General features: G+C 41.8%; 1 protein-coding gene across 6 annotated transcripts in view; it reads right to left on the bottom strand.

Moving 5' to 3' along the window:
* The window catches only part of RAP1GDS1 (Rap1 GTPase-GDP dissociation stimulator 1), a 155,985-nt gene extending 151,592 nt beyond the window's left edge, over positions 1-4,393 (bottom strand). For 5 of the 6 annotated variants that reach the window (XR_012332173.1, XM_019926441.3, XM_019926440.3 and 2 more), the window contains exon 1: positions 4,254-4,369. Coding sequence is in view for 5 of the 6 variants with exons in the window: in XM_019926441.3 (XP_019782000.1) it covers positions 4,254-4,257 (4 nt within the window). In the remaining variant the exon portion in view is untranslated. Of the gene's footprint in view, positions 1-4,253 lie in introns of all 6 variants that reach the window. The other variant, XM_019926439.3, reaches the window with a different exon arrangement.
* Positions 4,394-13,193: the final 8,800 nt, after the last annotated feature.

The raw sequence follows: 13,193 nt of genomic DNA on the forward strand, positions 1-13,193 counted from the left end.
AACTCCCTCTACATGACAGATACTGCAAAAACAGAAAGTACACTATACTAAGTCACAAAGACATAAAAAATGGAATGTCAAAGAAATGTGACGCACTATGGTGAGATTACAAATTGTTCAGCAAAAAAATAGCACATGTCATTCCACGTAAAGTGAGACATTTAAAAAATGTTTAAACAAAACTATGCTTATGTACAGATATTTAAACGGGGCAAGGAATATTGCACTACTATACATAGGGAACTCTGTCTCCACTTATTCATTAGCCACTTAGCCTTTACAACTGACCTCCATAGCTATCATACCTCGTAAAGCTGCTTTTTAGAAAATACCCTAGGTAATATCCTAACCAAACCACATCAGCTTGGAGCCTTTTCTCAGTCCTATTACTCTTACTGTTCTGAAGCAACAGCCATTATTGACCATTCACTCTTGAAATCAACCATATGCCTATTCTAGTCTTTCACTCCTACCTACTACTGTCTTTTCTGGTGTCAAATCATTTCATTCTTTTTCCTTAACAATGGGGCATTCTTCAAGATTCTTACCTTGGACAAAGTTTCTTCTTTTTCTTTGTTGACTCTCATCCTCCTACCTAACTTCAAATATTATCTCAGGAAAATTGTGGATAACATCCAGATCTCTAGCTCAAATCCTCTCTTGAGAGTTAAAATAACTGTTAAATATTTTTTACCTAGTTTTGGTTAGTCAACTGATTTTTACTGCATAGCTCCTACATGCAAGACACTAGTGTTAGGAAATGTATTCAAAACCTAATATGAGAGTCCCTGTCATCAAGAAGCAGAGAAGCTAAAAGGCAAACTAAATAGTCCAACACATCAGGTCCAAAACTGACTATTCATTCACGTTTCCTCTTCCCGTGGATTAAACAGATATTTAAAAGATCCCACATTCTCATTATTGCCCAGGCAACAATGTATGACTGCTTTCTTAATTCCATATTCTTTATTGCAATTTTCTATTCCCATTGCCACAGGCTGGTTCAGGACAGTATATATTTTCACCCAAACTGCAACAACCACCTTCTGAATTATTCTCCAGTTTCTCATCCAATCCATCCTGCACTCAACTGACAGATTAATTTTCCTAAACCACAGATGTGCTCCATCACTTACCTATAAAAAAAGTTTAACAGTCCCTCAATAGACAAGTCAAGCCTAAAAACTTCGTCGGCTTGGCATTCAAGGTCCTCCATTATCTGTTCTTTACCTATTACAACTTTTTCATCTCTGTCACCCACTATTTCCTTACCTTTTGCTCCAGCCAAACATGGTTATTTAATCATATCCTGAAACTGTTTGAATGTTTCTATCTCTGTATCTTCCTTTATGTCATTTCTCTCCCTCTGCTCCCATCCTGATTAACTTAATCAGTCTCTGTTCATTTCTACCTTTCAGAAGCTTAACCAACCATTAGATCAAATAACATCATTTTTCTGAAAACTCCTCTCCATCCTCTGAAACTATAAAATATGTTAATGTCTTTTGTATCACTCATACTTTATTTAGTTATCTGTGTATGTAGAACATTATTCCTGTTAAGATTATAAGAAACTTGAAAAATGTTTTATTAATTTTTATCCTCCCACAGTACATTACATATGGTTGATATTCAACAAATTATGCTGAATTTGTAAAAAAATATATACCTAAAATAACAGCCATGGTCCATAAGACTACACAGGAAGTCAGTTTCCTTCACTCTCTTGTGGCGAAAAATCACTGCCACGACAATATCTTTTTAAAAAATCACTGTATTTATTTCTTGAAAAGACATTAAAAAGTGATTTTTCCCCCTACCACTAATCAGTATACCCCTTATGTACATATGAATTGTTATAATAACTTCCTTGGCTTCGAATATAACATTGCTTCCCAAGGTTTCAGTTTTACATTATAGTACGTACCTACTGATCACAAACTAAACCACTGAAAACAGCAGTGTAGAAGGAAATAGCTTGCCTGGTGGCTGCTCCAAAACCCGTACCTCTGAGACAACCCAACTTATTTTTTTTGAGAGAGAGAAGAGCAGTCATAATGTAATTATACTTCTCTGTTCCCACTTCCTTCACATCTCCAGCACCTCCGTAATACCTACCAACCTAAATGTTTGTTCAGAGCCCATACTTTCAGGTTCACAAGTTGAAAATAACAGACAGGTTTCCAGTTCAACAATTAATTCACCAAAGATTTACTGAATACATACTATGTGGTAAGCACTGTAGAGGACTCAAAAATTCCTAAGACACAAATTTCATCTTCTGGAACACACGATTAAATGCACAACACACACACCTTAACAACTCCATTATAAAGCAGATTACGTAAGGGCTATAAAGCTTCCAGCAAGGTACAAACAGAATGGTAAAAGGAGAGAGAGTGCTTAATCAAAGTATATCTGACAAGCTTCAAATGAGAGATGGATTTCTGGATTTCTATTTGGAGTTTCTTTGAAATCAAGTAAAGAATTCAAGATTTTCAAGATTAATTATTTTAAAGTAAATTATTTAAGTATTTTTTCACTGGTATTGCAACAGAATGGATTTTTTCCTACTGAAAAGGTACTGATTTAACATGTAAGTTAAAATTTTAGTTAAACAGACTTTTTTTTAGCTCACCTTGAAACATGGGGAAATATATTTTATAGTATATTTTTGTATATATATATACAATTAAGAAGAAAATTTTTGTTATGTTCAAGAGAAAGACACAATGTGTCCAATAATCCGAACTAATATTTATTTAAAATTCTACTCCCAGAGAAAGACTAGATACATATAAATGGGCCACCCGATTTTTACAGAAATCTGTCAGCATACCAATAGTACATTAAAAAGGAAAAAACTGAACAAGTGAAAATAAAATTCTGGGACCTAGATTCATTTTTCATTCATACCACCTCCTCTTGTAACAATGACCTCTTCCTCATATACGGCCAAAGGTCTGAATCAGAGCTTGGAGCATTTGTTTTTCAAGTAGGCTCCATCGACACCAGATACTTCTTTGAAGATTCAGAGTTGCCATGACCTAACTCTGTACGTGTTGGGCAATGTATTGACAGGTGAAAGGACCACGCTCATCTCAAGCTTAAAATAACTTGCAAGGAAGGGGTGGGAAAAGTCCGAGTTGACAGATGCGAATGTAGCAAATTTTAAAAAGAGGAAACTATGATAGACAGGAATGGAAGCAAACTGGGGAACTTGCAGAAGTATGGCATTCCAAATTGCTACTATTTTTTTAAAACTTTCGTCTTTTAATTACATTACAGCATCCAAGAGACGTGTCTGCAATTACTGAACTTAACAATTAAGCAACATATTATGAAAAAAAAAATTAGGTTTAAATTACATGCAGTTTTATAAAACATATTTGCTTTTAAATATCTCATCCAAAACTCTTGATATTAACGCGAAAGAACTAAAATCGGATTATGGAGATTTCGACAAGTGAAGCTGGGAAAGAATAACTAACATGTAAGTTCGGTAACATGTTACAGGCAGGTTGCAGTTTCCCTGCTACAGTAGACAGGCGAAGGAACCAAGAAAATGGGTTGAGCACAGAATATTGCACACTGTAGCCACCCAACACTAATTCAACAGCTAGCGGGCTCTATCCATCCTCCCTCACGTTCCTCGTGGCCTCTGACAAGTCATCCTTTCAACCTATGAGACTGTCCGCTCTCCCCCACCGAAAATAATTTCCGTGCAGGTTGTAAAATCTCCCGCACAAACTACTTGCTCGCACCTCCTCGCCTTGGGATGGGCAGTCCCCAAGATGGGGAAAGGTCGCCCTGGCAGGGAAGTTACGTGAAGTGGTCTTTCTCGCGGTCCGCCCCGAGCCTCCAGCCCAGCAGCCGCGGGAGAAAGGAAGCGGGCGGCCTCCGAAGAAACCGGGATGGGGCAGCGAATGCGAGCCCGCGAGGCAGGCTCTGTGGTGCCCGAGCACCGGCTCGGGCAGGAAGAATGGAGGAGGGGAGGCGAGGCAGCGAGGTGCCCGAGAGCCGGGCGGGCGGTCCGGCCCCGCGGCCCGACCCCACCCCGCCTCGGGACCCTCCCAGCCCACGGACTCGGCGTGCGTTCCGCGTGCGCCGACTCTCCCCGGAGGAAGAGCCACTGCCTCACACCAGTGGATTTGAGAAATTCGGCAACTTTGCGCGAGAAACGCTTCCCACCCTGCAACACGCCGAGAAAGAGAAATATGTCAGGCGATGACGGGGGAGGAAGGATGACTTACCCATGGTCCTCCCAGAGGGTGAGGAGCCGGCAGGGCGAGGCGAAGGTCTCCGGTGCGGGCGGCGCGGCGCTGTGTCCTCACTCTACCTCCGCCTCTCCTGCAGCCAGGGAGGGACCCGCGGGGGGCGGCCGCCGGGGAGGAGCAGCTACTGCTGCCGCCGCTGCTGCTGCTGCAGGCGGCGCGGCCGCGGCGGGGACGAACGGCGGGGGGCGGGGCGGGGTAGGGCGGGGCGGGCGGGCGCAGCCTGCGGCGGGCGCGGCTCCGCGGGCGGGAGGCGGAGGCGCCGAGCCTGCTGGAGCGGCGTCCGCCTAGACGCGCGGTCCGGGAGCGCCCCGCCCTCCCCACCGAGCATGCTCAGTGCTTCCCTTCCCCCCCACCCCGGGGCGAGAGAATCTAAACGTGCTGGTGGGCGTGTGTTTGCCGGCGGGCTGCCGCCGCCGCGGAGGAGCTTGATGGCGGCAGCTTGAGGGCCGGAGGGTGAGCCCCGGGAAAGCTGGGCGCAGGGACCCTGAGCCCGAACTATTACCCTCCGGCTCGCTATCTCGACCCCACCAACCCACACCCGGAAAACGGGCCGGTGTTTATTAGGGGGCAGCCCGGGTGCACAGGCGGGAATTTCCCGAAGGAGGAAACGCTGGGCCTCCTCAGACCTGGGAGGGTGGTCGGAAAGCAAAGCGGACGTCCTGAAACAGACCTACTGGCGATGAGGCCAGTGCCTCTGGAGATAAGATACCTGGGGACGCCCGTTTTCAGAGCAGCCTGTGGGCTCGTTGGGCGGCCCCTGGGAAGGCGCTCAATATTAGCGGGACAGTTAAGACCAGTTTAAAAAGAGAAGTCCGGGCAGCGAGAGGAGTGATCGCCCCGGGATGTCCTCGGAGAGTGTGTCGTTCTCCTTCCTAGAGGAGTGCGGCCTTCCTTTCCCCGGAGGACACCTGAAAAGCCATGTAACGAGGGTGCCCTGGCCGTCGGGCTCCACCCTCCCGGGATGTGCCCAGCTGTGCCCGGCTCCCTTGGAACGCGGCCGGAACAAGGTTGCCACGGTGAGAAAATAAAAGTCCGCTGAGTTGGTGCGGCCCCGCAGGGTCCGCCGGCTGGAGTTTCCTCGGTACGCGGGCCGCCGCCCGCTCCCGACACCCCCGTAACTGCGGGGAAAACCTGAGCCGCGCGCTCCCTTTTGAGGGCGCCCTCCCAACTGGGCATGCGCGCGGGGCGAAGGCTGGTCTTGGGTCCTCTACCCTGGGGGAGGAGGCTGGGGAAAACCTTCCATTTCTCCGCATCCTGGTCGTGGCCTGAACCCTCTCTGGTGGGTGGGGTGAGGGATCAGGTCGCTCTCCCGAGGCAGCAGCAACTGCAGTCCTGCAGGGGAAGGGGCGCCGTCAGCAGCACAACCTGTGAGAGGGAGATGCTGAATAGCTCAACGGAAATTCCTTTCCCTTTTCAACTTTTGCTCTTTCGACTCAAGTGTTGAGAAAAAGGTGCCCCCCGCCCTTCATCCGTGGCCCCTTTTAACAGTCATATCACAAGCACACAAGTCAGAATAGGCCTTGTAATGCGTTGAGCAGACAGCCGATTTTCTAAAACAAAAAGGAAACATGATAATAAAAAGGTTTGATAAAATAAGAAAATACAATAGAACTACAGAAGTGAAAACTGTTAGACTTTTGTGATGCCCAAGACAATCAGGCTCTTCACTCCTACTATACTGCTTTCCTTTCTGTGATATAAGAATGCTCTTGCTTTTTGCCTCAAAATAGTCTTATAGAACAGAATTAGTTTCCTAGGGCTGCTAAGTACCACAAACTGGGTGGCTTAGGACAACAGAAATGTATTTTCTTACAGTTCTAAAGGCCAAAAGTCTGAAATCCAAGTGTGGGCAGGCCCGTGCTCACCCTGAAGGCGCTAAGGAAAGATTTCTTCCGGGCCTCCCCTAGCTTCTGGTAGGTCCTTGGCCTATGGTAGCATAACGACAGACTTCACATGGCATGTCTGTTGAAATTTTTCTTTTTTATGAGCACACCAGTCATTTTCGATTAGGGGCCCAACTACTCTAGTATGACCTCATCTTTAATTATATCCGCAGTGACCCTATTTCCAAATAAGGTCACATTCTGAGGTACTGGAGGTTAGGACTTCAACGTATATATTTTATAGGGAACGTGAGTCAATCCATAACACATACCGATGCAAGCTACACACATACACCCCCGCACACACCCCACCACGTTCCACTTTCATTTTGGACCTCGCCAGAAGACTAGACCAGCCTTGGGCCTTTGTATCGCTGCTTCTCATTTTTTGTTCCTCTCTCTTTCTTTAACCTTACATTAATCTCTTCCAGATTCTCAAGTTCATTTGCTTCATCTTTCCTGCTACCTTCCTTTTGTAGTTATATATTACAATAATTTCTAAGAGCATCTTTTATATTTTGTTTGGATGCATAAATTGAAACTAGCAAAAGCAGCTGAAGACGTTTTGTGACCTCCCACCTGACACTAGTTTAGGTGCCTTCTTTGCTCTGCTCGAATCCACAAGACATCCTCTCAGCACCCCTACCAGTTAAAACCACAGGGCTGTCCAGGCAAACTGCAGAGTGAATCCCAATGCACTGCTGTGTAACCATAGTGAGACCCAATACTGACTGCAACATGCAGATGTGGGCTGGTATAATGCCTACCCCTTTCACACTAGTTCCCCTCCCCTTCCTTGTCTTCTCCTGTCATAGGAATGTCACAGGAATATCTTTTTATTCAAATCTTATCTATGTGAGGCCTTCCCTAGCCATTTTATCTAAAATTTCAACACTAGCCCCACTTCCATACTTTATTTTTTCCTTACTACTTATCACTAAAATAATACATATTTTGCTTATCGGCTATCACCCCATTTAAATTTAAGCTCTGGGCTTCCCTGGTGGCGCAGTGGTTGAGAGTCCGCCTGCCGATGCAGGGGATGCTGGTTCGTGCCCCGGTCCGGGAAGATCCCACATGCCTTGGAGCGGCTGGGCCCGTGAGCCATGGCCGCTGGGCCTGCGCGTCCGGAGCCTGTGCTCCGCAACGGGAGAGGCCACAACAGTGAGAGGCCTGCGTACCGCAAAAAAAAAAAAAAAATTAAGCTCTCCAACGGCAGGAATTTTTGTCTGCCTTATTTGCCATTATGTCCTCAGTGCCAGAACAAATGCTCACAGAGCAAATGCTCAGTAAAAATCTGTTGTATGAACGAAAGTCTTTTCATTCAGAGTTTTTGTCTTTAAAAAGCAAGAATGGTGTTAATATTCTTTTTATAAACTCTAGCACCTTACCAAGTAAAATTAGTTATGCAATAAATATTGATGATGATGATGATGACAGCTGCTATCTGTGTTGTTTCTGTCTTAAACTATGAATCTTCTAAAGAATCTTCTAAAGGGACTCGTTTTTGTACTAATCTATTCACTCATTCAGTTAATAGAGATTTATTGAGTGCCTACTACGTATCAGGCACTATAGTAGGCATTAGGGATAAAGAATAAACTATGGTCCCTGCTCTCAAAAAACTTATATATTAGAAAAATTGCTTTGATGAAACTTCCAGTCATTGATCACATAAATAGCTAGAAAATATACTCCTGATGTCGAAAGAGTTTTCCAGAATAAATCTACTAGTTCTCATGCTCCAGGTTAAGCAATGCTCAGGATTTGATTAGGCCTGCTACAAAGTGAAGGAGGAAATTCTATCCAGAAATACCTATATATTAATGAAGTATCACAGATTTATTTGTGTATCAAATTATTGTGGTAGGGGGCAGGTGAAGAGAAGTATCAAGGAAAATGTTTATTAGAAAGGGTCATAAGCACTATATTTTGACAAGGTTTATAACAAAACTTACCTCATTTTTGCATGTAAACTTCAAAAGGTTAGAAGGTGCTTTAAATTCTGTAAAGGAAATGCACTGGGAGGGGCAGAGCAAGAGGAAGTAGAAAGAGAAGAGAAAGAATGTTCTTTAAAAGAAAAATAGGGAACTGATTGCCTCTTCTTCCCCATGATGTTCTGAACAGCATTTAAGGGAATCTCACTGGAGTAGTTAACTAGACTTTGCAGTGATAAAAAATGATTTGTCAGTGAACAGTCTTCTGCCTAAATTCTATAGTTTTAAAAGGCCTCAATGAGGTTAGGCTAGTCCAGGTTGAACAACTGAAATATCTTAAACCCTAGCTCACTGTAATCCTATCCCACCCCCTCCTCTCATTTACTTCCTATATTAACCATTTTCTACTTCTTATGAAATCTAAATTTTCTTTTTTCATAGTTTGTCACCTCAAATTACCAATGTCTACATATTGCAAACAATTATAGGCCTAGATTATATACATTTTTTATTTGTTTGCTTTGTTTTGTCCACAACACAGGGCATGTGGGATCTCAGTTCCCCAACCAGGGGTGGATCCTGCGCCCCCTGCATTGGAAGCGCAGAGCCTTAACCACTGGACCACCAGGGAAGTCCTATATACATTTTTCAGATGGGACGAAGCACTTTGCAATCAGTCAAGTAGTTGCTGAGCATCTCTTCTGAGCTCAGCACTGTGCTAGATGCTCTAAGAGATAGGTATAGGTATGCATCATGCAAAACAGAGTAGGAACAGTCTATTTTTAAAGTTTCTTCCTATTAGAAAATCGCCTAAATCTGTGAGCACTAACATATAAAGAACACTAGTCAAAAAAGTCAAAGATGGCTTCATAAGATGTGTATGGATAGAATTTTTCTGAAGATATTATGAGAAGAAAGGAATCTATTCCGAGAAAGAGTATGAGCTAAGGCACAGAGATGTCATATTCATAAGACCATAGAAAGGTACATGTTGAGGCATATTGGGAAATAAGATTGAAAAATGTAGTAAGAGGGACAGATTGTGAGGGCCTAAAATAGCCAAGCAAAGGAATTTGAACTTGATAAGGTAGGAAATAGGGAACCATTGAAAGTTTCAGAGAAATGGAATGTGGTGAAAACAATATAGGGGGCAGGAGAAGGAGTAGTAGATTTAAAAAAGCAATACTTACTGAGAGCATGTGACATTCTGTCTAGGAGTTAGGTACACAAAGGTGAATAAGTGGGTTTTGGCTCTCGAGGAGTACAGTGGCAGAGACACAAGTGAACAGAGTACATGCTGTAAGTAATAGGACAGAGTAGTGCGGAAGAATATAGGTAGGACATTTAACCCTGTCATGGAGAGCCTCCTGGAGAAGATGCCATTCAGCAGAGACCTGAAGGAGGAATAGAAGTCAACCAATCAAAAGGCTTTATGTACATGGGCCTGGAAACAAGAGTTTGAATCTTTAAGGAACCTGCAAGCAGTTGGTGGCTACAGTGAGATGTGCACAGATATGGGGAAAGGGAGAAGGTCATGGAACAAAGTGGACAAGTAAGAGGGATCAAATCTTGTAGGGTCTTGATGGTTCAGGTAAGATATTGGACAGTATCCTGAGGGCAGCAGGAAGCTACTGGAGGGTTTAAAGTTTGAAAATGACATAGTTAAATTTATATTTGAGTAGTTGCAAAGTGGAAAGTGCCTAAGAATGAGGTCTAGACTAGAAGCTGGGAGACTTACAATATTCCAAATGTGAGCTGAACTGAAATAGAAGCAGTAGGGATAGAGAGTAATGGACAGTCCTGAGAAATACTAAGGGAGTGGTATTGGCTTGGTGATTGATCAGATGTTGTTTAGGATTGTTTATTTTAAATATATAGCAGCACTAAGGGTGAGGTATTATTATCTCAGCTTTACAAATGATGAAACATGTTAAGAGAGGTTAAATAATTTAACTTAGGATCTACAACTAATACATAAAGGAAGCAGAGGTCAAATCTAAGCCTCTCTGACTCAGATCCTCACTGCAATAATGTGTTAGATAAATGTGTTGAGGGAAAATACCTTATATTTTGTGCGACCTCAACAGATTAAAAATACTATGTTGTAAAATATTTTTATTTGAAGTGAGTTTCATTGTCTTTAAAATACTCTTTGTGTGCTTCTACTTCTCTGAACTTTACAAGTTTAAAAGACAGAATCTCTGTGTTACTATACTATCTGTGACTATTGAATAAAGCTACTTTTGATTAAGATAGGCTCAGTTATTCTTGAAATAATATTTGGCCTATTTTAATTTCAGTTGGCTTTGCCATTCTGTTGCATTAAAAGGGGGGTTAGAAGTTTGCTATGCATCTAGGATTCTAAACCATGACATGCAGGGATTCGTTACATTTGTATGTTTTTAGACCATTTGATAAGCATGGATAAACCTTGTTTCCTTTTCTTCCTGTAAACTTCAAATTTAACTCAGTCTTTAAAAGGTTGTTAGTGAGATATCAGCTCAGAAAGTGTCATCTCAGTCTACAGACTCCTTACTGAGTTTTGTCACCTCATTTTTTCTTTCATGTTTCATAATAATGAGAAAATCGTGCCAAAGTAAAATGAATAGGTGGCGTGAGAACATTGAGACCTGATGGCTGAGGACATTACCATGGAGGCAAAGGGAGCTCAAGACACAAGAATGCTGAGTCCTAGTCTACCTCTAACCACCTCTGTGGCAGTTAATTTTGTCTTTTGGGATAGTTCACTGTGTCTCTGAGTCTCACATTTCGTCTTTGTAAATACTGTAAATTATAATAGGTCAGTCAAGGGGAGAAAACATGAACTGTCTTGCACATTTAAGGGATATTTTCCTCATGGTGCATGGTTCTGATAGAGGCATTCAGTTCTACTACCTAAAATTATCTCCACGCTCCAGCCCACCCACCCACGTGTACATATCCTCACAAACTTGCTAGAGAAATCCTCCAAGTCTTAAAACATTTCATTCCTCCCACCCTGGACTGGCCTAAGGCAAAACTGGGAAGTAATTGAAATTAGTGTGATGCTCTTGGGATTATTTATGTGTCAAAAACTCTCATGTATCAATAACACTAACATCTAATACTAACCACATGAGTTAGATATTTTACAGGTAAGGAAATGGAGAAACAAGATATTTTAATTAATTTGCCTAGTGTCACATGACCAATAAAAGGTAGAGCTGGAATTTGAACCAAGTCTGTTTGATTTCAAAGTCCACGCTCCTTCCATTTCATCGCATTGCCTCATGTAAACTTGTTTCCTCACCTCTAACCTCACCTCCACTGTAACACTTCATGGAAAAGAAACACCTGTATTTTATCTTACCTACTTCTCCACTCTGGCAAGGTTAACTATCTGGCTCATGAATGATTTTCTTTTCAGAGTTAACGGAAGCTAATCTAGTAATCCATGCCAATAGGCTTATAACCATCCATTCCTCTGTGAAACATATGTAAGCATTTTAAGAGTGGTGTTTTAGATAAAAATAAAGCAATTCAAAAGAGGAGTTCTGATTAGATTATCTTGCTTCCTTCATATACTCTCTTTTTTCTTCATATACTTTTGTGTAGCGCAAATCACCAGCAATTGCCCATTTTCCCTACTTAGGATTTTTCCAGATCCTTTTGAAGTCTCCACCATTTCCTTTTCAGGGGTCCTCTTTTATCTACTTTAAAATTCACCTAAAGACTTCCTTAAGGAGACATATTCTAACTAAATCTCATCCAACCCTGATTAAGAAGTTCTTAGTGCTTATAAAGCTCCTATAACAAAAACTGGCTTATGCAGACTTCTGAACAGAAAAGCCTCATTAACCGGCATGTCTCTTTACCTGCAGTTCACTGATAATTGATTCACATAATGATGATCCTGAAGATTCTAAAGTATTAAAGACTGAATACAGTTTGCTTAATGTACTTGTATTTGTTTCCCATGGCTGCTGTAACAAATAACCACAAAATTATTGGCTTAAAACATCATAGATTTATTAGCTTACAGTTCTGGAGGTCAGAAGTCCAAAATGGAGTTCACTGGGCTAAAATCAGGGTGTTAGAGGGCTTTATCCCTTTTTGGAGGCTCTCAAGGAGCATCTGTTTCCTTGCCTTTTCTAGCTTCTCGAGGCTGCCCACATTCCTTAGCTTGTGTGCTCCTTCCAGCCTGCAATCACATTCCTTCCTCTCACTCTCCTGCCCATTTCTTTCCCTTTTAAGGGCCCTCATGATTATATTGGGCCCAGTAAAATAATCCAGGATCATCTTCCCATCTCATGCTCCGTAATTTAATCACATCAGCAAAGTCCCTTCTGCCATGGAAGGTAATATATTTTTTATTTTTTTCTTTTTCTTTTTATTGAAGTACAGTTGATTTACAAGGTTGTTAGTTTCAGGTGTATAGCAGAGTGATTCAATTCTCTCTATATGTATATCTATTATTTTTCAGGTTCTTTTCCATTGTAAGTTATTACAAGATATTGAATATAGTTCCCTGTGCTATACAGTAGGTCCTTGTTGTTTATCTGTTTTACATATAGTAGTGTATATCTGTTCATCCCAAACCCCTAACTTATCCCTCATCTCCTTTCCCCTTTGGTAACAATAAGTTTATTTTCTGTCTTTGAATCTGTTTCTGTTTTGTAACTAAGTTCACTTGTATCATTTTTTTAATATTCCATATAGAAGTGATATCATGTTATTTGTCTTCTCTGTCTGACTTATGTCACTTAGTATGATAATCTCTGGGTCCAAAGGTAACATATTGACAGGTTCCAGGGACTTGAACGTGGATATCTTGCGGGTGGAGAGGCATTATTCTACCTACCTCGGTAGTTAATATTAAATTTATTTTGTTTCATTAAATGTATGACAATTAGCAAAAACCTATATGCATAGATGATACATATGTGATATGTATATGTGAGTGTACATGATAAATTTGTTAACTAGTTCTTTAATCATGCTGGAAAATAGACTTGTAATTTTTATCTTATATATGTGTTTTAATCATTTCATGGATATACATATATTTGTCTTTCTAGATCCATTATCCAGATCCACATTTTTATGTCCTTTTTCCC

Source organism: Tursiops truncatus, chromosome 5 (assembly GCF_011762595.2).
Source record: "Tursiops truncatus isolate mTurTru1 chromosome 5, mTurTru1.mat.Y, whole genome shotgun sequence".
NCBI lineage: Eukaryota > Metazoa > Chordata > Mammalia > Artiodactyla > Delphinidae > Tursiops > Tursiops truncatus.